Below are 26,154 nucleotides of genomic sequence, written 5' to 3' on the forward strand. Positions count from 1 at the left end.
CGAGGGCCTCCCCCGGGTCCCCGAGTAAACTGCAGATGACAGCACAGCCTCCGCAGAACTCTCCAGAGCCCAGCGCTGCTGCCAGAGCCGCACCCACACAGGCTCGCACGGTCAGGGTTCGGGGGCAGGCAGTCTGACTGGACCCCCTCCCAGGTGAGGTGGCAGGGTGGGGGGAGTCTGCAGACCGCAGAACCCAGCAGCTCCTGTCTCCCCACCGCCTCTGGGGAGGCCCTCTCCTCCTTCCAAGCACTGGGACTACAGTGGGGGGGGGTGTCCTGCAGTTCTGGGGACCAGGACCCAAAATCAGGGCCTGGGTAGGTCACCCCCACCCCAGGGACTGGGGTGCGGATCACTCCAGCCCTGTCCCACTCTCTCGGGGGTGTGGACCACTCCGGCCCCGCCCGGCTTTCTTGGGTCCTAGGTCTGCCTCCATCACCACATCTCTCCTCTGGTTTCTCAAATCCAAACCGAGGACGCACATGATTGCGCGTCAGGTCTGCTCAGGAGTCCAGGTGACCGCCCTGTCCTCGGGCCCTGACCCCCCACTTCTGTGAAGACCCTGATGCTGACCAGGTGGTACCCTGGGGTGGAGGCCACCTTGGGGACGAGGCTCTGGCTCCCGATGGGGGCCGAGCCCACAGGGAGACCTTGCTTCTTGCCAGACGCACCAGGTGGGCGAGGGAGCAGAAGCCAGCCTTTCTGTCCCGAGTCTCCTGCCACTCACACGGCAGACGGCAGCCACCTTGTCATTAAGGAGATATATTAAGCTGTTTAATATCAGGGTTTCAGTGGCAGATGTTCAGGGCGGGCCAGCCGATCCGTCAGTAGCTCTGCTAATTCTGGCCCCTGTGGGGGTGGGGATCTGTTTGGGAGAAGGCACTTGTCTTACTCAGAACCTCGGGCACCTGCAGTCCACTCCTACCATCCTATCTTCCTGTCGAGGAGGACTTTCCTGAAGGCCACGGGCCTCAGGATGACCAACCCGAGGACGGGACTCAGGCACAGAGTGGGCCGCCCCCCGCAGGCCATGGGCCAGAGCATCAGGGCCCAGCGCATCAGCGCCCAGCTCTGACTGGCCGCCATCAGGGGGTCCCAAGGGGCTTCCACCCCACCCAATCCCACCCCCCCTCCCAGGGTCTCCAACAGACAGGTCTTCAAAGTGGGACATGGGACAAGTCGCTCACTTATGGTTGGGTAAAATAACTCAGAAGACACTCAAGTGCCTTAAGGTGGATTTCATGCAAACCAATCTGAAAACAATTCAAAGATCTAACTATAAAGCAAGTCTGACATCGCTTCCATTAAAAGGAACTGTAGTGACACTCGCTTTCCAAGGCAAAGAGGCGGGGATCGGGGGGTAGATCTGCTTGAAAGTGGAAGATCTACTCTGTTCTAAATACTGTTCTGCCAGCTCGTCTGGGGTTTGAGGACGTGACTAAGGAATAGAATTAGAGTGGAAATGAGTGCATGGCGACCGTGTACACAGGCCCCCAGTTCATTTCTTTCTGTATTTAAGCCCCTGTTCCTCACCTTTTTATTCAAGGAAAGAAAAGCTGCCCCTAGCCTACGGCACTGTGGAGTAAATATTTAGCACCAAGGTGACTGCTGTGATGCTGTTTTTCTTCCCCAGCATAGGGGATAGATTCAGGCTCATTCTTAAGGCTTTTTAAGAGCTCAGGTACGTGCTCGCTTCGGCAGCACATATACTAAAATTGGAACGATACAGAGAAGATTAGCATGGCCCCTGCGCAAGGATGACACGCAAATTCGTGAAGCGTTCCATATTTTTAAAAAAAAAAAAAAAAAAAAAGAGCTCAGGTACGCAATATTTCCTGTTGGGGCATAAAAAACAACCAGCTGATCAAACTACTCTTGAGACCCCCAACGTGGCCTCTTTCCCAGCACGAGGGAACTATGGCCAGAGTTTCCTCCCTCCTTTTCATCTTCTGCCCCTTTCATGACAGCACAGCGACAACCCCCAGGGAGCAGAGCCCAGAGACCCGAACAGCAGACAGAAGCACAAAGAGACCCTCCGCGCTGTTGTGCAGGGCGTTTTTGGAAAGAACGACTTGCTCGCTTTGATTTGAACAGAGGGGATAATCTTTCCCAGAAGCTCCCAAGGAAACATGCCATGGCCTGCCAGGGTGGGTGTCCTGAGGAAGCTGGAGGGCCTGGGAGACAGCACGGGCCCCACCTGCTTGACGGGGGCGACGCAGGGCTGGGCCAGAACTACGCTCGCAGCAGGTTGTACGAAGCTTTTACTGTGTACCTACTTCCCTGCCAACCTTCCTGCAACAGTTACAGAATTATTAATCACTCCAAATTCCCAGTGGGAACAGGAGAAGACAGTGGACTCCTGTGGTCACCTGAATTATGCAGTTTGGGCCCACGGCAAGCCAGCAGGGCGTTTGCGGAGCTGGAGTGACGGTGCCCCGGGCCCTCGAGCCCGTGGACGGCAGCGGCCCAGCATAAGGGCTGGGCCAGCCACAAGGACCCGTGGGGCGGCCCGGGACGGGCCCTCCTCTTGGCCTCTGATTCCCGGGGACACTGGATGGGTCACATAGCAGCCCCACAGCGCCGCACCCAGGGCTCAGTGGGGGTCAACCGAGGCTACGGACAAACCGCAGGGCTCTGGGAAGCCCAGCATACAGGGCTGGGGTAAGTGCAGGGAGGGGAGCTGGGTGCCAGCGGCCCGCTGAGGTGGGTAGGCCAGGCCAGCAGCGCACAGCGCAGCCACGGGGGGCGGGGAGGCTGAGCTCCAGCAAGAGGTGGCCTCCCGCCTTCAGCGCTTCTGCTGCTGCCTATGTGCCCCTTGGCCCCGAGGAATTCCGGGGCCTCGGGACAGCTGCTCAGGGCCGGATTCTCTGGGAGAGGCTCGTGCCCGCATGCTCCTGCGCGCGCGCACGCACACACACACACACACCCTCTCCTCCACAACAGGAGCCTGTGTACTTAGAGTCTCTTCTTGCGCGGTGCCTCTGAGAGGAGCAGGCGGTGTGGGCACCCCCCCATCCCCAGCAGAGACCCCGGGTCCGGGGCTCCCCAGTCAGCTGTGCCCAACAGGCCGGGACCTGACGTCTGAGACCCTTGGGCCCCAGCAAGCCCTGGCTGGCCACCCACTCCTAAATCACATTTAGACCTTGGAGCCTCAATTTCCTCCTCCTTGAAGCAGAGCTGGTGATAAAAATAAAACAACCTGACACATCAGTGACAGGGTCCTGCCTCTGCCAGTCGGAGCGGAAGCTGTAGAATCCTGACGAGCTCGAGACAAGAAGGGCGTGGCCGCCTGGAGCGGGAAACCCTGGCCCAGCGCAGCAGCCTCGGGGAGACCAGGCTGCAGCACGAACAAGGAACACGCGGTGGGCAGCGGCGGGCCTGAGTCCCTGCAGGGCCGGCAGCAACGCACCTCCACAGGGCTTCCTCCAGACCAAGGCGCCCAGGGCAGGACAGAGGGGAGCTGCTGCTTGCAAATGCAGGGAGTGAGCCCCACGGGCCAGACACAGGGGTTAGGCTTGGCCTGTTCCAGGGGGCAGCGCGTTCGCAGCTTGTGAGCAGTCCAGGCTCTGCATGTACTGCCATCACGGGCACTGGCACCCAGCCTGGGCACTGGGGGAGGCATCTCACAGACAAACCGGCAGCAAGGGATGGGGGCAAGGAAGTGAGGATTCCCGCGTCAGGAACAGGAGGGCAGGGGGTCACCCTGGGAGGTGGAAACTGCAGGGGTCACCAGAGCCTGGGGGCTGCCTGCTGTTCCTGATTTGGGCGCCTGGTTACTTGCCTGTGCTGCAAAGATCTGCTTACCATCCGTGTGCATTTCTGTATGAATGCTCCAGTCAATGCAAATGTATATTTTAAGAAGGTGGGAAAGTGGGGAACTCGAAGTGTTGGTAAAGCTAAAGCTGTGCTGAGTTTTACCAGCACTGATAACATTTGCCCCTGATCTAATCAACCCCCCCTTGTCCAACATACAGAGGAAACCAAGGCAGGTGGCCGGTGAACCCATCCACAGCAAAGATGGAAACACTTTCCTGCGTTCGCCACCAGGTCTTGGGAAGCGGTGTGGGGACACGCAGAGCTCAGTCTCACCCGGATGTGGGGACGTGGGAGAGGGCTGCGTCGTCTTCCCAAGTCCTAACCCAGCCTGTGACTGTGGCCTTGTTTGGAAATAGGGACGTGGCAGACGGGATCCCGGTGGATCAGGCTGGTCCTGAGTTCAGTGCCCGACGTCCTCATAAGAAGAGGGTGATTTGGACTGAGACACACGGGAGAGGCCGCGTGACAACGGAAGTGGCAATGGGAGTGATGTGGCCACAGGCACAGAGCGAAGACTCGACGCCACGCTCGGGAGGGAAAAGGCAGGAGGGACCCTCTGGAGCCTTTGGGGAGGTGGTCCTGTGACACCATGGTCTCTGACTCTGGACTCTGGAGAGAGACGAGCTTCCTGAGGCCCTAAGCGGCCTGGGCGCTAATGCTTCCCCACGCAGCCCCGACGCCCACACGGTGTGGATACGCGGGCTTACAATCAAACTGCGCTACAACTTAAGGAGCCAGGAAGGAACCTACGTGTTACTGATGTCGAAGATCACAGCGGCCACTGCTCTGAGATCTGAATACGGACCATGCAGTGGCCACTCCGTCACACAGTGGTTTCCCTGGTGGCTCAGTTGGTAAAGAATCTGCCCGCAATGCGGGAGACCTGGCTTCCATCCCTGGGTTGGGAAGATCCCCTGGAGAAGGGAACAGCTGCCCACTCCAGTATTCTGGCCTGGAGAATCCCATGGAGTCCATGGGGTCGTAAAGAGTCGGACATGACTGAGTGACGCTCACTTCCACTTTCAGTGGTCTCTCCAGCTCCACCTCCTGCTGGCCGGTGCCCTCGGGCACGTCCCCTGCCACTCTGAGCTTCAGCCTCCCTGTCTACAACCAGGTCTACAGGCTAACAGTGGCCTCTCTGTCTGGCCCACGAGGCCTGGCGTGGTGCCCTTTCCTGCACCTACGACCTCAGCCCCACCTGCCTCCAGGCCAAGTTGGGGCCTTCCTTGGGGATACCTCCCACGGTCCCCCCAGCTCCTGAGCCTTGGACAACAGGTGCTCGTTAAGCCAGACTCGAAATGACCCATTTCAGATTCGCTGAGCCTGGCCCACGGGGCTTTTCTCTTTCTCTTCTGGTTTGCAAGCAAGGCTGGGCCTGCGGAGTTCCGGCGGCAGGCCCGTCTGTCCCGGGAGTGTCGTCTTGCTGTTGGAGTTATTTTCTCTTCACAGTGACCCGGGGGCAGGGGTGCTTTCCTTCCCTCCCCGCGCCTGAACATGCTTTGGATCCCAAACCACACGTGGCACAGAGGGCATTGTAGTTCTGGGTTCCAAACTCTCAGGTGGTGACCCGGCTGTTTTGGTGGAGATGGGGACTTCAAAGCAGCCTCAGCAGGCTGTGGGGAGTGATGAGTCTCTGCTGGCCAGTGACCTGAGCAGAAGCACAGTTGCGGCTAGGTCTGCAGCCTTCATTCAGCTGTGCACCCTAAACAGCGCACTCAGTATTTGTCATCCCTCTAACGCCTACAAGTCAAAACTGCAAACCCCAGGACACCCAGACAATTAGCAAGGATGGACCTGGGGAGGGTGCTGCAGTGGCTCCCAGACCCCCACCAGTATGAACCCAAGGCCTTACTGGTTGAAGACAGAGAGGTCCCAGAAGGGCCGGGACCCAAAGCTTCCTGTTGTCCAGCCTCAAGCAGCAGAAGGCAACTGTGGCCCAGAGATGGCACGGGGGCTGCAAGGCCTCACAACAAGGATGCCCTCCACAATGCGGCCCCGCCTTGTGCTCCTGGCCTGCCTGGACACCCCCCGCAAGGCCCCCTGGCCACTGTCCCCCAGGCCGGAAGCCTTCATTCTCTCGCCCCAGCAAGTCCGTCCCCATGCCCAGGGTGTCTGCCTCCCTCCACTTGTCTCTGGGACCCAGGCTTGTCCCCGTCCTCACCCCACACCTCACCTCTGGTTCCCGGTGAGCCCTCCCACCCTCCCAGCTCTGTCCCTGCACAGCGAGGGAAGAGATCACATCCAGGTTCAGATGCCTGCCAGGGCCTGGCCCCTGCCTGTCTCCAGCTGCCTGGCCTCATCTCCCCCCAAGTTCTGTCCCAGGGAACTTTCTGTGACTTTGGGCATGTCCAACATGGCACCACCAGCCATGCAACCCCTGATGCCCAGGTGTGGAGAAAGACTAGGCTGCAACTTCATCTCGTTTAAATTAATCTCAGTTTAGAAAGCCTCTGATGTAGTCCTCTACACAGTGGTCCTGGGCCTCCAGCCTTCAGAGGCCACCCAGTCCTAGAATGTGTCTCCTCCTCCAGGCTGGACTCCTGGCCTGGGGTGATGCCCACTTGACGTTCACACTCGTGCTCAGCCCTCCTTCCTCTGTCTGTCCTGCAGACCAGGCCTGAGCACCAGGCCCTGCGCCCCAGGGTCAAGGCCCTCAGAGGCAGGAGGCCAGGCTGGGCTCACTGTGAGTGCGGTGGCTGAATGCACATTTCTACCAGGAGGTGGTCACAGCCAGCGTCATGAGCAGGCTGGAAGCTTCCCTTTTAAGGAGCACGGTGGAATCTGATGCACACTCTGGCTTATCTGTGCTGTCTCGCTCCGCCTCGCCAAACCGCCAACCCCTCCCGGCTTCCTTCCATAAACGTGGTGCCCTGTCTCCTAAAGCCAGTCCAGTAGAGTTTAGACCTCGGTCCTCTGCTTACAACGCCCTCGTTGACAGATGGGTAAACTGAGTCCCGGGGAGGGAAGGAACTTACTGGAGGTCACACACGAGTGGCCTTGTCAGGCCTCCTGTCTCTGTGGACACCAGGGCTTCCATCCAGCACACACATCACCGGTACCACTGTGAGCTAGCATGGACTTTTTCTGATGTTGAAATTTAAACACTGCACTAAAGCACGAGCAACGGCATGACAGTTGAACCCAACACCCTCCAGATGAGAACCTTGTGCCTCAAAAGACACCATGTGTGTGATAAGGGTCTTGAACCCAAATACATGAAGAATTCTCACAACTTACTAATAGAGAGACGACCAACTGAACAGCAAGTGGCAAAAGATCTGAACAGACGTTTCTCCAAAGAAGATCCAAATGGCCAACAGGACGTGCAAAGATGCTCGCAGTCATTAGTCAGGAGAGAACTGTGAGTCAGAACCGCAGAGAGACGCGGTCCACCCCCACCAGGATGGTGAAGATCAACAGGGATGATAAACACAAGGGCTGCAGAGCCTGCAGAGATCGCTGGGGAGGGCAGCTGCCGGGAGAAGCGGCTGCAGCTTTTCAGACAGTAACACTGAGTTATTCTGGACCCAGCAATTCCACTCCTAGGTTTACACCCAAGAGAGATGAAAATACATATCTACCCAAAAACCTGAACACAAATGTTCATACAACATTATCCATACACTCAAAAAGTGGAAATAAGGCAAATACCTGTTGACAGATGAAAGTAAAGTAAAGCAAGTAAGTCAAGTAAAACGTGGCCCATTCACAGCAGGGAGCATTGTTCAGTGTTTGGCCACAGAAAGGAAGGAGGCTCAGACACTCGCCACGACGTGGACGAACCCTGAACACCCAATGCTCAGCGAAAGAAGCAGACACAGAGGCCGACAGCGACTGATACTGTTCACGTGAAATCCCAGGATGGGCAAGTCCACAGTGACGAGAAGCAGATTAGGTGTGTCCAGGCCTGGAGGAAGGACAACTCTTCACAAAGTTTCTTTCCGGAGTAACGGAGCAGTTCAACACTGTGGGGATGGCTGTGCAGTTCTGTGAATATGCTGAGAGCTACTGGGTGACAGACTCCAAGTGGCTGAATTTCGATCTATGTGAATTGTATCTGGATAAAGGTGCTAAAACATCTTGCTCTAACACTAAAAGCAAGACAATCCAGCAACTGACAGGCTAATGTGCTAGTTATACACTTTTCAACGTCTATTAAAATATACCCATTAGACTATGAGTGGCCCCCTCACACCACGGGGATCGCACCCTGCAGCCCTGCCCGGCTCCGCTCCTGCCCCAGGACTGTTTCTGCCTGGGTCCTCTCAGCACAATCCTTCAGGATCTCAGAGAAAACTACCACCTGATTAATTCAAAACATTCAGCTTACTAAGATATTATGAGCTCACCGAAGAAAGCTTTTTTTTTTTTAAAAGGGAATTATTAATCATATATTTATTTTCTTAATGCTATGGCCAGAAACCACAGCTGCTTTCCTGCTCAGACCATGGCTGTGGGGGCAGGAATGGTGTGGCGCGGGGTCATCAGGAGGGTGGCGGCTGCCAGCGACCAGACCTCAGCAGATGCCGGACTTGGGGCGGGTCAGAGCCCGGAGCCAGGGCGGGCGTGTGCCGGGCCAGCAGGAGCGGCGGGAGGGCTGGCCAGGGTGTGAGGTCAGCAGCGTGAGCCTAGCAGAGTCTGCCTTGCGGCCAGGGCCCCCTTCCCGGAGCGCAGCGTGCAGGGAGGCTGGCCGTGCATACGCCCCGTCCTCCCGGCCTCAGCTTCCCCGGCCACCAGGGGATTCCCTACACTGTTTCCACGGCTTCAGCCCAGCCTCAGCCTCAGCCCATGGGACATGAGCTGCGCCCTAGGCTGACCCTCCGTGTGTGGCCTTCGGACAGGAACCCTGACGTCCTTTCTGGCACACACAGGCTGAGGGCAGAGAGTTCAGGGCAGAAGGGGGCAGACGTGAACTCTGCGGCCTTTCTAAGTGGCCTCCGAAGCCTGGCTGCCCGGGTTTGCCAGACCAGCAGCCGCCACTCGCGCCTGCTGTGACCATGGAGGTGACGGTCACCCGGCAGTAGGGGGAGGCTGGGGAGGCCGAGGGGGGCTAGAGGCTGGGCGCCCTGGCCTTGGGAGGCTCCAGAGTCTGGTCAGCCTCGGGCGGTCTGCCGCCTCACCAAGCCCTGATTCCCGCATCTTTACCTGGCAGAATAATAACAACAATGACACTTTCACCCCACAGAGGTGCTTGTGCACTAAACCACATGCTGTGCAAGCCCTCGACGTGGGCGTAGCCCCAGGGCACCTGCACACACAGCACGGCTGGATGCCCAAGGAGAGGACTGACCCGGGAGAGTCCCCCGAGAGCCCCCCCACCCCAAGCCAAGGCGCAGAGCCCAGAGCCGCCGCCCCCGCCGGCCCGTCTGAGTCCCAGCAGCACAAAGCCCCGAGCTCTGGGGCCCCAGCAGAGGCTGCCCTGCCCGCGCCACTCGGCTCCCACCCCCAGGGCCAGGCATGGGCCCACCTGTGGGTCTGCACACACCCGGGGTCAGTCTGCTGGACTGTGTTCGACGCACCCCGGAGACGGGAGGCCTGTGCCCCAAAGTGCGGCTGAGGGAGTGACAAGGACGTGGTGGGTTTTGGTGCTTGTCCTGGATTCCTGTGACCGCCAGGGAGGGCCAGCAGTGAGAGTGGGAGCCCGACCCCGCCTGGAGCACCCTCCTCCCCAGCACATCGCCGGGATATCAGGGGCCTGAAGGGGCGCTCCAGCCTGAGAGGGCGCGCAGGGGCCCGCGGTGCCAGGGGATCCAGTCTCCTCCAGGGCCCACGGAGCCCACGTGCAGCCCGCGTCACCCCCCCGAACGCTGGGGGCGTGTGCACCTGGGTGGTCGGTACAGTCACAAAGCAGGGGTTGGCCAGTTGTCTTCCCTAGTCCACAAGGAGATGTGAACTTCCTCCACACACTGACACTGAGTGGCCTCACGGACCCTTGGGGGTGCGGCCCGTGCTTTAAACATGATGAACCCTCTCGTCAGGGCAGAGACGGCCCCGTGTGAAACTAACTGAACGGCCCACGGGAGACACCCAAGCCCCAGGACTGCCAGAGTGGACATCACATGCCACAGACGTGCGTGGTGAGTCTCTGGGGCTGTCTGCTTTCCAAACGTCCCTTCTCCACAGTCCCCACGATTTTCAGATGCCACTGAGTGCTTCCTTTTGATTTGGGGAGCACGGTTTCTATTTTATCTGGAATAGGGATCAGGGGTCAAATCAGCTGACCTACTAGCTTCAGAAATAAAGCTTCATGGGCACAGGTGTGCCCATGCACATAAAGCCTGGCTGTCTTCTGGTGAGAAGACCAGGGCTGAGCAGCTGAGATGCGACCTCACGGCCCTCGCCCCCTCCCCGCCCGCTGGCCGGGCACTTACTTCATGGGTTTGAACAGCGCCTGCCCGTAGTTCTGGAAAGTCATGATGAGCTTGAGCTGTGTGCCGCCCGACTTCATGGCTGCAGTGGGAGGGAAAGAGCATGGTCAGCTGCTGCCCGCAGAGGCCTGTGAGCGCGGACGCATGGGGGAGAGGGGGGCCCGAGACCCAGGCACAGGCCGTGGTGTGGACGCAACGTGAGGGCGCGGCGGTGAGCGAGAGTCTGGGACTGAGGCCTGAGACAGGCGGAGCGCTCAGGGTCAGGAAGGGCCGCCCGGGCTGGAGGAGCCGTAGCAGGAGGGCAGCCGGGCCTGGGAACCGGGACGACGGTGGAGGGATCGGAGGGCCGCACAGGGGGGGCGGGGTGCAGCTCCCCACCGGCTGGCGCCCTAGGCCGCTCCTCCGCTCCCCCGACTGCAGCCGCCTCTCTCGAAGTGGGGCTCCACACCCTCGCCCAGCGCCCCCATGGGGCTGGGGCAGGGCTGAGACCCACTCGCAGGAAAGGGAAACCACAGCACCCCCTGTGGAAAGCAGCTCCCGCCTGGGGCTCGGACTGAACCCACTCAGAAAGCCGTCCGCTGGAGTCCAGGGACACGGCCGCGTTGGCTCAGGGTGGACGGAGCGGGCGCTGGGTCAGCACCACGGGCGCTCTGTCCTTCTGCTTCCGCCTGACAGCAGAGAGAACGGAGACAGGACGCAGCTGTTCGCCGCCTCCCCCTGGAGCCCCGAGGTGCCTGGGTCCTTCCTCCGGGATGACAGAGGCCTTCTGGCCCCGGGCTAGGCATCCGGCTTACGGGGCACTTTCGGTTCCCCGCCGATGAATCGGAAGAGCTCCAGGCACTAGGGCCCAAAGCGGTGGTGTCCCTGGGTGGGCTGGGACTGTGGCCTTCCTGGGGCCGGAGCTGCCCTCCTGAGGGGCCTGCTCATTAGGCAGGGTGGCCTCACGGCCTCCAGGCCCCGGGGGCGGCTGCTCGAGCAGGCCAGTGAGTGTCTGGGGCATCTGTCCAGTGGAGCCATCACCTCTGCTCAGCTCCACCCACGGCTCCATCCTGACCTGGACGAACAACTGCAGGGCCTATGCTTCAGGTCAGAGGCTGCCGGAATCCTTTCCTGCTACGTGACTTCTTTTTAAATGACTCAGAGCACAGAGTAGTCAATTGGGTCATTTACTCTGTACGCGTAATTGTCCACGCTATTGATTTAATCGTCACCATCGTCACCAGCAAGGCCCAGGCCTCCATAGGCCTGGCTTCAAGCTGAATGGAGGCAGATAACATCTGAACTCTCTAAAGGCAGCCAGGGTCATTACCACGCAGCCAGGAGCCCAGCGATAAAGAAATCTCTCTGGGGGTCTGGAAGGAGCCACTCTCTTTGCCACACCTTCTCTCACGTTCCAAGACTGAAGAGACCGCTCAGGGCAGGACCAAGTCGGGAGCTAGGGGCAGGAATGAGCTGACCACGGGCAAGCCCGCCCTCTTGGAAGCCTGTTCCCTTATTTGCAGGACAGGACTTGGGAGACGGGCTGGATTTCTAGCTCTTCTTCTATTTTAAGCTCAAAAGGACAGTGCTGCTGAACCCTGACTTCCAAGGTTGGTTCCAGGCTCCCATGAAGTGCTGCACCCCAGACTCCCACGGGGCCTCTGAGGGCTGCACCCACCCCCAGGTCACAGTAGTGCCAGGGGCAGGGCCCCCAGCAGCAGACAGCTCTTATCCAGGGACCCCTGTCTCTAAATCCACCCTGTGGCTCTGTGAGGCCAAGGGACCAGTCAGAAACCACTGTCTCAGCAGTGGGGTTTTTAATCAAAATGTCCAGCTGGATGGGAGGGCCACCACCCCACCCCCACCCCCACCCCCGCTCAGGGAAAGCGTCCATTCTCCAGGGGAGGCCTGCACCTGGCCAGACCAGCCCCACTCCCAGTGTGATGCTCTGCTTCTCCAGGAAGAGGGTCTCCTCCCAATTGTGAGTCCGTGGGAGCACCTCCGGGCCCAAGGCCGCGCGGAGTGGGGCTGAGCATCCAGCCAAGGCCTTCACTGGACTCCGGCTTGCCCAGCGCTGCCGCCCCGCACAGAGGTGCCACAGCCTCTGCTCCCACCTCTCAGCAGCCCCTGAGGCAGGCTTCAGACACACACCCTCCTTCAAGATCTCTGGGAGCAGAAGCGTTCAGGTGACAAGAGGCGCAGGGGCATCCATTCCAGAGGACCTGCAGCCGGGGCGGGCTGGGGGCAGAGCCCGGGACTTAAACACACTGCTGTGTCCACAGAGGAATGTGAGAACGTTCACTCCAAGCGAGAAAAACGAAGATTCAGAAACAGCCTCTCATTTTAGCTTTTGCCTCCATGTCCGTTCATGTTGGGTCGGGTTTTGCTGTTAAATGGGTTATGATTTTGGATTTGCAAGCTGGAGATTACAGGCTCGAGGTTATGACCACCTCTGTGATCCACAGAGACTCCAGGAGGCCCACAGAGCTGGATTTGTCTGCCCAGAGCCACTCGGGCCCATGACGGGGGAACCGGGACACCCCCGGCCCGCTGTTCACCACGGGGAATGCCGCCCAGGGCCGTCACCAGTCTTCCCATGCTCATCAGGCACCTGTGAGTGACACCCTGGGTTCTGACCAGCCCATGGCCCCAAGGAACGTGCTGGATTAGGGCCAGCTGGCCAGGGTCATCCAGCAATGAGAGCAGCTCCAACAGCCCGCAGGACACAGCTGGGCAGGCCCTCAGTCCAGGTCCCACCGCTGGGCACAGAGCAAGCCAGAACTCTGGGGTGGGGTCCTGGCCCCTGGGATGTCAGGCAGCCTGGGCACCAAGCCCGGGACAGTTGGACCCGATGGGGGTGGCCCAAGGTCAGTCCCCAGGGTACGGAAGAGGCCCGTTCTCTTCCTCCAGTGGCTCCCAGGACCCTGGGTACAGAGCAACGTCCGGTGAGAGTGGGGCAGGCGGCCGGCTGTGCCCTGAGGGCTACGGGGAGCCTGGCCAGTCCATGGGGTCCTCCCAGCCCTGCCTCTACCCAAGGCCCTGCTCAGGGTCCAAGTCAATACAGCACACGCCTGGTGCACAGGCCAGCTTCCCGGAATAAGACGCAACGTGCCTGAGCCTACTGGACAGATGGGAGACCACACTGGACAGTGGCCTACAAGCTTGAACGCTGCACTTCCCTAAACCCTAATTTTCCAATGCTGGTGTAGTTTCCCCCCAAAGTCCTGTGTTCCCTGCCAGCTTCCACCATGAAAGCTTTTGCCCCATCCAGGACCCGGTCCTGCCGGGAGGTCCCCTCCTCGCTTATCGCCCTGGACTTTCTCTGCCCATCACGTGTGCATTTCTGGGCCCCCGGAAACAAGCAAGTCAGTATGTAGCAGAAGTCTGCCGGGGTTGGGCTTACCCCAACTGCTTGCCCAGATGGGGCCCTGAGATGTGGAAGTGCTCAGGAGAGCCTGTGGAACAGACGATGAGTGGTCACCACACTGGGTGTTTCTCTAACAGCCTTGTCTGTTCAGGAGGGCAGGGGACACACCAGCTGCGGCCTCTCCCCAGCAGTCCCCGCCGGCCGCACAGACCGACTTCCAGCCCAGGGGGAGGCTGGAGGCGCTCAGATTCCTCCTGGGCGGCGTCGAGCAGGGGAGACCACCACCTTGCCCTGGCCAGGAGGGTGTTCATCGTGTTCTCAGGGTGAACAGCCACATGCTTGGAGGAGGGCGGGTGCCAGAAATAGCTCAGCGCCGGGCTGAGACACCCAACACAGCCTCTAAGAAGCTCTGGAAACCCCCAGCTGCCAGCCTCGCAAGCAACACCCAGTTCCCTGGCGCTGGCGACAGACAGAACCTGGTTAGCAGAGCCCTTTAAGCCACAGGACAGTCCAGACGTCAGGAAGACGTTGCCTGGAGTCCCCTGCTCCCAGCATCGTGCTCCTGAGTCCTCCTCCACCCTCTGGGCCTCCCAGGACTGCTCTTCCCACCCAGGGCCTCTGCCCGCCCCCTCTGCTCTGGGAGCCACTGGTGACTAACCCGGGACCTTCACAAACAATCGCCTATAGGCCTGAGAACAATGGCACCAAACCTCCACGCCTAGAGACCACTGCTGACACATTTTCTTGAAATCAGTAACTGGGTGCCCTGAATCCTCTGCTTTAGCAGATCCCAAAGTCCTCGGAGATGTCACCTCCAAACTACTCGGTGCATGGGGCTCTGCCCCGGGCAGAGTGGAGCCATGGTCACTCCCCGTCCGCCCCGAATCCAGGAGCAGATGTGAGCTTCAGGAGACTCTGGCCTCTCTGCGGTGTCTCCCTGCGGCTGCCAGGGCTGACCCTTCCTCACCTGCAGAGTTGGCCCCAACCCCCCTGCCCAGCAGAATAATAGGATGGGCTGGGTGGCATTTTGTCCTACCTTGCTTGTTTTGCAGCAGAAGGCAGCCCTTCCCTCTCCACCATCCCCCCTCAACTACAGACAGCACTGAAAGCCTGTGGGCGCCTCCTCCAGGAAGGCTGCTGGTATAACTCGCCCACGAGGTGATGCTTTAGCACGGAGCCGGCCGGGCACAAGGGAACCTACCCACACTGGTGATCTTCTGGGTGCCCAGGTCACGGAGCAGGGCCTCCACTGCTGGGTTGTGTCGAGAGTACAACTCATATCGGTTGATGCCGATGTGGAATTTGAGCCAGTTGGGATAGGAGTCCACGGCCGCCTCCCCGGTGGGCAGGAATCCATCCTCAGGACCTTCATGTGGCCTGCACAAATGAAGGTGACCTAGGTCAGCAGGGAAAGGACAAACAGCAAGGCCTCGGGATGGACGGGGGAGTTGGCACCGACGCCAAGGTTTTCACTGTGGATCCAAACAAACGTGGGTTTATTTAGAGGAGCCTCTGCTCAAACAGGACCCTGCGACGTCCGCACTTTTTCTGTGGCTGTTGTTCAACCGACTAATAACATATCTGAAGGCCCGTAATTCTCACTTACCCTCGAGAGACGCCAGAGACAGCTATAACTAAAGGAGACCAAACCCAGCTGTCAGCGCTAGGCCCCGCCGGGTCTGTCCTGGGGTCTCCGAAACAGCCTGGCCAGCATGTTGCCAGCCTGGGGTATGAGGGGCTGCTGCCTTCCTGAGGGCAGACGAGCCCAGTCTGGCTGAAGCCTTCGCTGGGTGTTCTGCTTCAGGGCAGCAGTGATGCAAGAGGCTAAATCTGATTTTCAGGAAGCAGCCTTGGGTGGGGAGAGAGGAAAGTAGTGCTCACTCCAGTCCAAGTGCAAATCGAGGACCTGCTGCCCACGTGGCCTGTCCTTGTCTCTGGAGTCAAAGGGCCAGTCGGAGGGAGGACAGACCCTGTTTGCTGCCAGAGGGAACAGCGGAACCTAAGTGCTAATTCACCTGCAAGTGAGGCCTTTTCAGCCAAATGCTGCCCCACGATGGACACGACAAGTCACAAGAAGCTGTCCGGGGGTCCCATCACTGACTGCTGCTCCGGACTCTCTCTCTGTCCTACAAAGAGGCTCAGGCCTGGCTCATGGCTCTGCCTCTCAAATTGCTGAGCATTTCGGTGAACCTGGCCAGCAGACAAAGCTCAGAGGCTACCGAACACCTTGGTGTGTTTAGACCGAAAACCCTGGGCCTGGTCCAGATGCAAAGGAGAAAGGCTTTTATGAGATGTTTTGGAAAGCTGGCCTTTCCCCTCAGCTGCTTGGGTAACCTTTCGCAGGTAGTTATTTATGTTGGCCTTGCTGGTTAATATTTCATCACCCTGGGCTGCAGCATCTGCTTACTTTGGTCTGTGTGGCTGAGGGCCTTGGGGGCAGGGGTTTAAAGCGGTTAAAAGGATGCCCCTGGGGACACCACTTGCCTTTTAGGGAGCTGCTGCTGTCTGCAGCTGGCATGGTTGGCACCTGGCTGGGAGAGCCTCTCAGTAATGCCTCAGGGGGGTCAGCACGCCCCTCACTAATTTTGTTCTCAGGGAGTGGTTTACAAAGCTCCTTAGGCCGCTCCAGACTTTCCTGACGTGTCCACCAGAGCAGCATTGCCAAGTCCCTGGAAGCCGGCAGCCAGTCGCTTCCCAAGGAAGCGCTTTCGCTCCAGAGACCAGGCCCTGCAGGCCAGCCCTGCTTTCCCGTAAGTGCAGAGCCGACTCTTCCCGGCTCCCGCCTGCCCCGCCTGCCTGCCAGGCCAGTGGCCACAGGGAAGAGCTCCCAGCCGCCCAGCAGTCCTCCTCAGGGAGGCGGTCATTCTGGAGACAAAGGCAGTGCCTGGAGTCTGCCTGCTGTGTGCCCCCAAACTCCCCTTTCTGCGGCTCCTACTGCAAGGTCCACGCCCCGGGGAGTCCCTGACCCTGACACTCTTTACACAGCGCCTCGGATGTGCAAGGGCACCTCCCGGGAAGCGGCCCTGGGTGGGTCTTTATTCTCAGATGGCTCCTGGCTGCCTCTGGAGTCCAGCCTTCCAGCACCCACCTCAACGACCACCGCCCCACTCACCAGTCTGGGTTCTCCCCCGTCGCTGCCTTGGGGTTGAACCTGATGTCACTGTTCACGTTGAAGAGGACATCGCCCTCCGTTAGAGGTGGAATGGGGGCCTGGTACAGCGGGTGCTGGAACAGCCTGGCTAGGAGGGAGCCGTCCTGGCTCAGGCCAGGGGGCGGCACAGGTCCACGCGGGCCGGAGTCCGGGAGGAGCCGCCGGTGAGCCGGGTCTGGGGGACGCGGGACGCCGGGATCCTGTCCCGGCGGGGCGCCCTCGGCCGGTTCGGCTGCGGGGGGCAGTTTCTCAAGCGAGTGGGACGTGAGGTTGGAGGAAGGGTCGGAGCTGAAGTCCTGTAGGATGCGCAGCGTGTGCTTGTTGGGCCAGCCCGCGTCGCCGGCGGCGGAGGCTGCGGCCGCCAGCTCCCCTCCGGGGTGTCCGCGCGCCTGGGCCCATCCGGGGGCTGCCGCCTCCGCCGCGGGCTGCGCGCAGGAGCAGCCGGGCTCCCCCGAGGGCCGCGCGGCGCTCCGCTCCAGCTTGGGCAGCAGATCCAGCACGAGGTGCAGCGCGCAAGCCGCCAGGAAGGCCATCAGGATGAGCACGCGGAACCTGCGCACCAGAATCATTTTCATGGTCCCAGACGAGCGCGGCCTGGACCTCCGGGCGCCCCCGGAGCGTCGCCCGCCAGTGCCCCTCTAGCCTTGATTCGGCACGAACGCGGTGCCGCGGCGCGGGTCAAGGTCCATCTGGCGTCGACCAGCTACCAGCCCTGGAGCTGTCCCACGCGGAGGGCGCGCGACGCCAAAGCGCCCGCTCGCCCGGCCATGTCGGGGCAGTTTCCTCTCGCCTCTCCGGAGCGGCGGCGCCCTCGGCCGGCCCGGCCCAGCGGCCCTGGTCCGCGGAGCTAGGGGCGCAGCCTGGTGAGGCCCCGCGAACGTAGCGGCCCGCTTGGGTCTCCGGAGCCGCGGCCGCGCTCATCAGGCGCGCAGGGACCGGACACTTAGGCCCATCCCGGCCCAGGCGCGGCGGCCCGGAGGTGGCGGTGGCAACCGCGCGGCGCAGTCCGATCCGAGGCTCGGCGCAGTCTCCACGGCTTCGTGGGCCGCGCTGGGTGCCCGGCGGGCCAGGCGAAGGGGCGGCTCCCCGGGCAGGGCTCGGCGCTCTCTCGCGCGCGCGCACTTCGGCCCGCAGGTGAGGACCTGGTGGGGAACCAGGGCGCGGGGTCGCTGGGACCGAGGAGAGGGCGGGAGCGGGGCCGGCGGGGGCAGGGCGCGCGGAGCGGCCGGCGAGGTCCGGGGCAGGTGCAGCGGCCGTTCCCCGTGCGCGGCGCCCTCGCGGCCCAACCTCTCGCCGCCCGGCGCCCCGGCGGGCGGGCAGATATCCGAGCGCCGCGGAGCCGCCCCCCGCGTCAGCGCCCGCAGATTGGCGGAGCTGGCGTCCCGGGAGCCCGGGCCTACTCCGCTGTCTCCTTTCTCCTCCCCTCGGCCGCGCCCCGCGATGCTCTGCAGCCCCGGGCCCGCTACGGAGAGGGCGCCTCCTCCCCGCGGTGTGCCGAGGGAGCGCGGAGAGCCAGGCGGAGGGCGCAGGGGCCGCGCTGAGCAGGCTCTGCCGAGAGGGGCCCCGCGCGCCGACCTCGGCCCGCTTCAGCCTCCCGGCTCTCCCGGAAGAGCCGAGGGCCGAAACCCGGGCCAAGTCCCTCCCTGAGACCGCTGGGCGTCTGCGCCGCCGAACGAGCTCCCCCCAGGCGGCGACCTTGTGCCTCACGCCCCCGCCTCGGGCGGGTCCCGCGCCCCCGGCAGCCGGCGGGGACGGGCCATGGGGCTATGGCCGCCGCCCCCGGAGAAGATGAGGGGGGCGGGGTGTTCGGCCCAAACCCGGAGGGAAGCCTGCGCAGCTTCGGGGCTGCTGCGTGCGGGGCCACTCCATCGCCAGGGGACCAGCCTGCTCCTTAACTCTGGCCCAGCAGGCGCCCCGGTTAGAATCCGCCTGGCAGGGAGAGGGGGGCCTGGGTGTTCGGAACCTCCCTGGCTTTGGGCCGGACAGTGTGTGTGTGTATGTGTGTGTGTGTGTGTGTGTGTACAGAGTGTGTGTGTGGGCTGTGTGTGTGTGGACAGTGTGTGTGTGATCAGTGTGTGTGTGTGGACAGTGTGTGTGTGTGTGTGTGTGTGTGTACTGTGTGTGTGGACAGTGTGTGTGTGTGTGTGGACTCTGTGTGTGTGTGTGTGGACAGAGTGTGTGTGTGGACAGTGTGTGTGTGTGGACTGAGTGTGTGTGTGATTAGTGTGTGTGTGTGTGTACTGTGTGTGTGGACAGAGTGTGTGTGTGTGTGGACAGAGTGTCTGTGTGTGTGCATTGACTTCACCACATTAGCAGAATTGGCCACCTACAGCTAGAGGGGCGGTAACCCTGGGCCCAGGCAGCTTCTGGACCCCCACTAGGAAATATTAATGTGCATTTTGGCCTGAAATCATAGTTGGGACGGTAGGTGAACCTCGCCAAGGGAGACATCTCAAACACACCCACCACCAGTCTCCCTGCCCCCTGCCCTTTGGCCCTGCAAGTTTCCAGAGCAGGTAGATGACGCCTCTCTGGCAAGACTGAGGGGAGGCCGGTCTCTGGTGGGGGCCCTGGGTGGGACCCCTACTCTCCCACTGACTCACTGTATTGCTCTCTCAGGACCAATGTTTCCTCCAGTGTGAATTCAGGGTCCACTTTCCATGAGACTCAGCACTGAATCTCAGTGCCTGGCGAAGTGCCTGACAGTCAGAAGGTGCCCATTAGATACTTGAGTGAAGGAAGGGAGTCCCAGCCCAGCAAGTCAACAAAAGAGATGTTTCTGAGGCCATCTGAAGCCTGTGAAGGCTGGGCTCTCCTGGAGCTGTCGGTGATGTGTTGGGGCCAGGGCTGAGGGTGGGCGGGGAACAAAGGGTGAGGTGGGCTTGACTGGCGTTGGAGGTTTGGGGGCATTCATCCCCCAGATATGGAATCCCTCCCTCCCTCCCTCTCACACTGATAGTGCCATTTGTGCGCAGATAAGGTAACTCTGCACAGGGTTACTCAGAGACCAAGGAGGTGATGCAAACTGCGATGGAGGTTGAGAAGCAGCCCCCCATCTGGGGAGGGGAACCAGGCAGGAAGGTGCTTAGGTTTGAGATCATCAGAGCATCTTCCTTGGCCCTGGGGTTCTGTAGGCTCCAGCCCCACAACCCAGGGCTCCCACGCTCAGTGTCCTTAAGTGGCCATGGGGTGGGCAGACCCCAGGAAGCGTGGACATCAGGGCTGGGGGCCTCGCTGGGGCTCTCTGTGACTTTGGTGACCTCTCCCCACAGCCGCCATGCTCTTGGGAGATATGACGGCTCCCACACACAACTCTCCCTCTATTTCAACTATCATCTGGTTAAAGCCTTGTCTCACTAGCCCCACCCACCTTCTTCTCGACCTGCCACTTAAATTATTTTCCTACTGACACCATCATGATACCAAACCATCTTCTGTTTTCTTTTATAGTTTCTGCCCCTCAAAACACACATGCTCCGCTGAGATCAGTGCCTTCTTCACACCCTTGCCCCAGGCACGTGCAGGGCATGATGTGTCAAGGAAGGAACCATGAGCCACTATCCAACTTGGGGGTCCGGTGTCAACAGGCGAAGATGAGAGAAGCCTTTGAAAACAGAGCGTTCACTGCAGGAGGTCAGGGAACTTCTCTTGTTGCTCAGTCAGTAAAGAGTCCGCCTGCGGTGCGGGAGGCCCGGTTTCTATCCCTGGTGACCCACTTGAGTGTTCTTGCCTGGAGAATCCCACGGACAGAGGAGCCTGGTGGGCTACAGTCTGTGGGGTCGCAAGAGTCGGACATGACTTTGCGACTAAACTACCACCACCACTGCAGGGGGTCAGAGAATGGAAACTCCTGGCTGAACCTTTCTGCCTGGTTCCTTCATATTTTGCTCTGAGAAGTAATTTGGTTTGGTTTAATGGACTCATCCTAGGAAATCACAAAAAGGAAACATATACATACATACACAGACATGCACACACACACACACACAGAGGCACAGCCACAGACAGACATGTGCACACACTCAGACATGGGTATGCCCTTTGTTTTTGTTCAGTCACTTAGTCATGTCTGACTCTTTGCAACCCCATGGACTTCGGCACACCAGGACTCCCTGTCCCTCACTGTCTCCCTGAATTTGTTCAAACTCATGTCCATTGAGTTAGTGATGTCCTCGAACCATCTCACCCTCTGCCGTCTCCTTCTCCTCCTGCCCTCAACTTTGCTGAGCACCAGGGCCTTTCAGTGAGTCGACTCTTCGCATCAGGTGGCCAAAGTATTGGAGCTTCAGCTTCAGCATCAGTCCTTCCAATGAATATTCAGGGTTGATTTCCTTTAGGATGGACTGGTATGATCTCCTTGCTGTCCAGGGGACTCTCAAGAGTCTTCTCCAACACCACAATTCGAAAACATCAGTTCTTCAGTGCTCAGCCTTCTTTATGGTCCAACTCCCACATCTGCACATAACTACTGGAAAACTATAACTTTGACTATATGGACTTTTATTGGTAAAATGATGTCTCTGATTTTTAATATGCTGCCTAGGTTGTTCATAGCTTTCCTTCCAAGGAGCAAGTATCTTTTAATTTCATGGCTGCAGTCACCACCCACAGTGATTTTGGAGCCCAAGAAAATAAAGTCTGTCACTGTTTCCATTGTTTCCCCATATATTTGCCATGAAGTGATGGGACCAGATGCCAATGGTCTTAGTTTTTTGAATGTTGAGTTTTAAGCCAGCTTTTTCACTCTCCTTTTTCACCTTCCTCAAGAGGCTCTTTAGTTCCTCTTTGCTTTCTACAGTTAAGGTGGTGTCATGTGCGTACCTGAGATCATTGATATTTCTCCCAGCAATCTTGATTCCAGCTTGTGCTTCATCCAGCCTGGCATTTCCCATGATGTACTCTGCATAGAAGTTAAATAAGCAGGGGACAGTATACAGCCTTGACGTACTCCTTTCCCAATTTGGAACCAGTTTGTCGTTCCATGTCCAGTTCTAACTGTTGCTTCCTGACCTGCATACAGATTTCTCAGGAGGCAGGTCAGGTGGTCTGGTATTCTCATCTCTTTAAGAATTTTCCACAGCTTGTTGTGATTCACACGGTCAAAGGCTCTAGCGTAGTCAGTGAAGCTCACATGCACACAAACACGCAGGGTCGAAACTCCCTTAGGCCTCTGCTGTCCTGTCCCTGGGCAGAGACTGGGCCAGGCGAGCTGCTTCACGAAGGGCACAGGAGGGTTAAATGTCTTAATCTGAGACCAGGGGGCAGTTCTGGGGACTTCTTTCTCCCAAAGACTGGTGCTGCAATACATCAGTGTTAACCAAGTCAAGCAGTGCCAGGAATTACATGGAAAGATCAGGCTGGAACCACAGAGGGAATTACGCACACTCCGGGTGAGGAGATTGCTGCTTAGCAGGGACAGCCCCTGAGAAAACGACACTTGCGTAGAAACCTGCCCTGGAGGGAGCAGCAGCTTGGAGGTCTGGGGGGCTGGCATGCTGGGCAGGCGCAGCCCAGCCCTGTGTCTGTGGAGGATCCTGGTCCGGAGCCCCTTTCTCCGTTGGACCACTTCCCCCTGGGCTTCTTGAAGGCAATCTGCCCCGGGCCCCTCGGCTGCCCTGCAAGGACTGGAGGAGGTGCTGGCTGCAGGGCTGGGTGCACCCCGGGAAGCAGGTGCTGGGCAGAGGACAAGGGCGGTCCCAGCGAGGGGGAGTGCTTCAGGTGGAGAGAGGAGAGGTCCCGGGGATCGATCCAGGGGTGAGGCCCCCTGCATCTTCCCCGTTTAGGGCCCCTGGCTCCCCGCCTGCCAGATGCTCCTTGAGTCCTGCCTCGGTGAGACCGTCATCCTCAGGGACGTGAACCTTGCAGTGTGCTAACCTCCGGGGGATGCAGGGAGCCACCCGCGGTCCTGCCAGGGGGCACCGTTAGTCTTTTCAAGCAGGAAAGCTGGTGCCTGGACAGGGAAGGGCAGGGAAGTCGTGGCGTTTGTGCTGAAGAGGAGTTGTGAGCACCTCGTGGGTATCGTGTGAGGCAGTGGGACCAGCCCTGGAGCCTAATCCAGTGTCGCCTGAGAAGGGGTGCCCAGGAGACTGGGCCAGGCTGGGAGGAGCCCTGTGCCCCGAAGTGGGCGTGTGCGTGCAGAGTGGGTGGGGCCGCCCTGCGCAGGGTGACGGGGTCCTGCCTCAGTGCCTGGGGAACATTCCGGGGGGCCAGGACCCTCCTTCCCGAGGGACAAAGGAGAGCAGCGCAGCCTGCCCATTGGCTCACCCCTTCCTGTGGGTCACCCGGCCCGCCCCCCACAGCCCCCGCCCCCCGCCCAGCCTGTGTCTAGCCTGCTGAGCAGGAAGGAGGCCCGCAGGGGCCCGCCCGCCACCTCGGGCCGGCACCCACAGCCCTGTGTTTTCAAAGGATGACTCATCTGAGACCCACCAGGGAGGCTCCTGGGCTGTTTACCACAGGCCTGCCCTGGCCACAGGCTATTCTGAGAGCTGGAGGTGGGGGCGGCTGGCCTGGCCAGAACGCTGGCCTCCGGGTGGGGGGCGGGGTCCTGGTCTGCACAGGGCATCCATATGAGCCTGCCCAGGCATTCCAGGGTTTCGGGCGCGAGAGAGCATGGGGAAACCCCTGCCCTCCCCGCCTGCCTGGACCTGGGGCTGGGGTGGTGATGGGCCTCCGCAAGGGGTTTACTCTGACTACTAGCAGGAGGGGGACAAGAAGACCAGTGCCATCTGCCCCGGGGGAAGCGTCCTGTGGATGAACCCAGCCCCCCGACCCTGCCAGCGGCCCCTCAGGCACCTCCTGTGGGGACTCTGGCCCATTCACCCTCCCACCTGCAGCCACAGCCTGAGGGGCCCCTGGCAAACAGAGCCCCTTTGTGCTAACTAAAAAACGACAGATCAAAAGCCAAAAAAAAAAAAAAAATAGCAAATCAAACAATAAAAAAGCTTGACTTTATTTTGTACATTTTACATCACTCAAATACATAATTTATATTATTTTCTATCACATATGGTATAGCCACCAAAAACTGACCATCTATCAGGAAAATTGTCAAGAAATTTCAAAGGAAGAAAATTTATAGTCTGTTCACTGAGTGTGTGTGTGTATGTGTGTGTGTGCGCACATGTACACGTAATAAGCATATATAATCTAGGGTTGGTTCATGGAGTCTGTTTGTATATATACCCACATACATGTATACAGATACACTTGCCTGTATCATTTACAGTCTGTTCACTGAACACAATGCAGTTTCATTTTTAAAAAAGTTAAGCTTTAAAAATATTTCTACCTGGAAATTAATACCACGAATAAAAACACTGCTATAAATAATTTGGGGTTTGTGAAGGAAACCAAAAGGCAAATTAGACTATTTGAAAATGGACACAAATGAGAATAGTACCTATGAAAACCTATGGAGTGCCACCAGAGAGGCTCTCAGAGGAAACCTGGAGTGATAGCTGCGTTTGTTAGGGAACGGTGGTGACTAAATGAACTAAACTTTCAGCTAGAGAAACTAGGAAAAGAACAATAAAACAAGCCCAAATAAAGAAGGAATGATTCCTACAGAACAAGCCAAAACCAAATGCCATAGAAAACAAACAACACAGTGGAGATGGCGAATATTGTAAGACAAGAAGTTATTTCTCTGAAAAGACCAGTGGAAGAGGGAAAACGCTGTGAAATCTGGTGGAAAAGAGGAGAAAGCCAGGCCTCTGGGATAAGCGGGTATGGTTATGGGCAAGTCTCTGGTCCACAGGGGAGGGCAGGGTGTCAGAATTGTGTGAGATCTCCATGGCCCGGGGTGCGGGGCGGGGTCCCCTGGGGCCAAGGGTGGAGATCTGCAGGTGGAGGACCAGGGCACAGGTCTGGCGGAGCGTCCGGGCGCCCGGGGCAGAGACGGCTCGTGAGGCTTCCGAAGCCCCGCTCTCCCAGGAGCTCCAGTGCTGGTCTGTGGGTCTGGGGCTGGACACTGCCTCCTGGGTCGGCCAGCTGTGGCACCAGCAGCACCAAAATGCTCCGTCCTGTGAACAACCAGGCACCACAATGGAGGCGCCTCCAGATCCAAACAGAAAGGCATGCTCGAGTATCAGGGCGCTGCTTTGGGGCCGCTTGGGTCATCCAGGCCGTGGCCCCCAGATTGGGAGGTCCTGGCAGGAGGAGGACCCGGTAATTAAAGACATTCTTCATGCAGTCATCTCTTTCCCTGTGATGACCGAGGGACATTGCTGGTTGTCCACTGCTAACCTGAATGTCAAAAACCAAAATTGAGAAGACTGACTGAATAATTTTGTCTCCAAGTTACCAGTGACACTGTTCTGTGTTTTCCTGGGTGTAGGGGAATAATTTTAGAAGCAGGCATTTTGTAAAAAGGCGTTCACCAAACATCATTATTTTATGCATGAGTGTAATTTACACACTTATTGGTTAGAATGAAAATGCAAATATCAAACAAATAAGATTTGATATTTAAAGGCAAATGCAAGATTCAAGTGAGAGAATAAATTACAGCAAAAATTCTTAATCAGAGCTGTCAAATATCTGGATCTAGAGCAAACACCTCATGCTGACATGCCACATGGTGGGATGTCAGGTCCTCCTGGAGGAGCAGCCTGCTGTAGGGCCTCCTGACGCCTCTCCAGCTTCAGGTCCGCCCCGACGGCACCATCCAGCATCCCCCCGGCTGCCACAGCCATGCTTCCAGTGACGAGCCATGTTTGAGACGCCCATCCAGCTCGCGAAGATTCCATGAATCCTCTAGAGTCAGGGGGACCTGGCCAGAGGGGACCCCCACAGCCCTCTCCAGGGGCAACCCCCTGAATTAGGGCCTCATGTTCAGATCAGACAAAACCTGTGTTCTCTTTGCTCCCATGGAAACAGATACAGGACAGAGCCTGGCGCCTCCTTCCTGGCACACTGGAGACGGTGGAGGCCACGGGCGCTTCTGGCCCAGCCTGCCGGGACATCTGGGGTCAAACGGCTCAGGAGCACAGCCCTGCCACACGTCACCCAGAGGGACGGGGCCTGCGTCCCGAGACAGCTCACAGGGCAGCGTTTGGTAGGGTCAGATGGCGAACATGGTAAAAGCCAGGGTGTAAAGTGGCTGCACCTAAGAATCTGGAAACAGCTGCCCAGAATGGTCTTTACATCGGAAAGTATGCCATGAGGTCATTATTTGGGATTTTACAGGCCGTTTCTTGGCTGAGCCCTGGGCTTGGCTTTGCAGAAAAGCGATGTCGTGCTTTACGACGGCAGATGGCTTTCATCACACCTCTGTGCCATCGGTGTGGTGACAGGCAGTGCGCTGCCTGGGACAGGGCACCGAGGGGCTGCAGGTGGGCACAGCCTGGGGACCGAGCCTTGAGCGGGGCCCCCAGGTGACACCTGACCAGGTGTGCTGCCCCCTCCAGCTTCCCTGCCGGTCGAGCGTTTACAACAAGGACAACGTCTATGCCCCGCCCGTGGGCACGGCCTGGCCC

General features: G+C 59.0%; 1 protein-coding gene and 1 non-coding gene across 3 annotated transcripts in view; one reads left to right on the forward strand and one right to left on the reverse strand.

Moving 5' to 3' along the window:
• The window catches only part of FAM20C (FAM20C golgi associated secretory pathway kinase), a 33,145-nt gene extending 15,889 nt beyond the window's left edge, over window positions 1–17,256 (reverse strand). For both annotated transcript variants that reach the window (XM_043915518.1, XM_043915517.1), the window contains exons 1-3: window positions 16,640–17,256; window positions 14,729–14,904; window positions 10,185–10,263 (exon numbers count right to left, since the gene is read on the reverse strand). In XM_043915518.1, coding sequence (XP_043771453.1) covers window positions 10,185–10,263; window positions 14,729–14,904; window positions 16,640–17,253 — 869 coding nt within the window. In that variant the 5' untranslated portion in view covers window positions 17,254–17,256. The remainder of the gene's footprint in view (window positions 1–10,184; window positions 10,264–14,728; window positions 14,905–16,639) is intronic.
• LOC122702380 lies at window positions 1,683–1,789 on the forward strand. The gene has a single exon (XR_006343240.1). It is a non-coding gene; the product is annotated as a U6 spliceosomal RNA (small nuclear RNA).
• Window positions 17,257–26,154: the final 8,898 nt, after the last annotated feature.

The sequence above is a fragment of the Cervus elaphus genome, chromosome 10, assembly GCF_910594005.1.
Source record: "Cervus elaphus chromosome 10, mCerEla1.1, whole genome shotgun sequence".
NCBI lineage: Eukaryota > Metazoa > Chordata > Mammalia > Artiodactyla > Cervidae > Cervus > Cervus elaphus.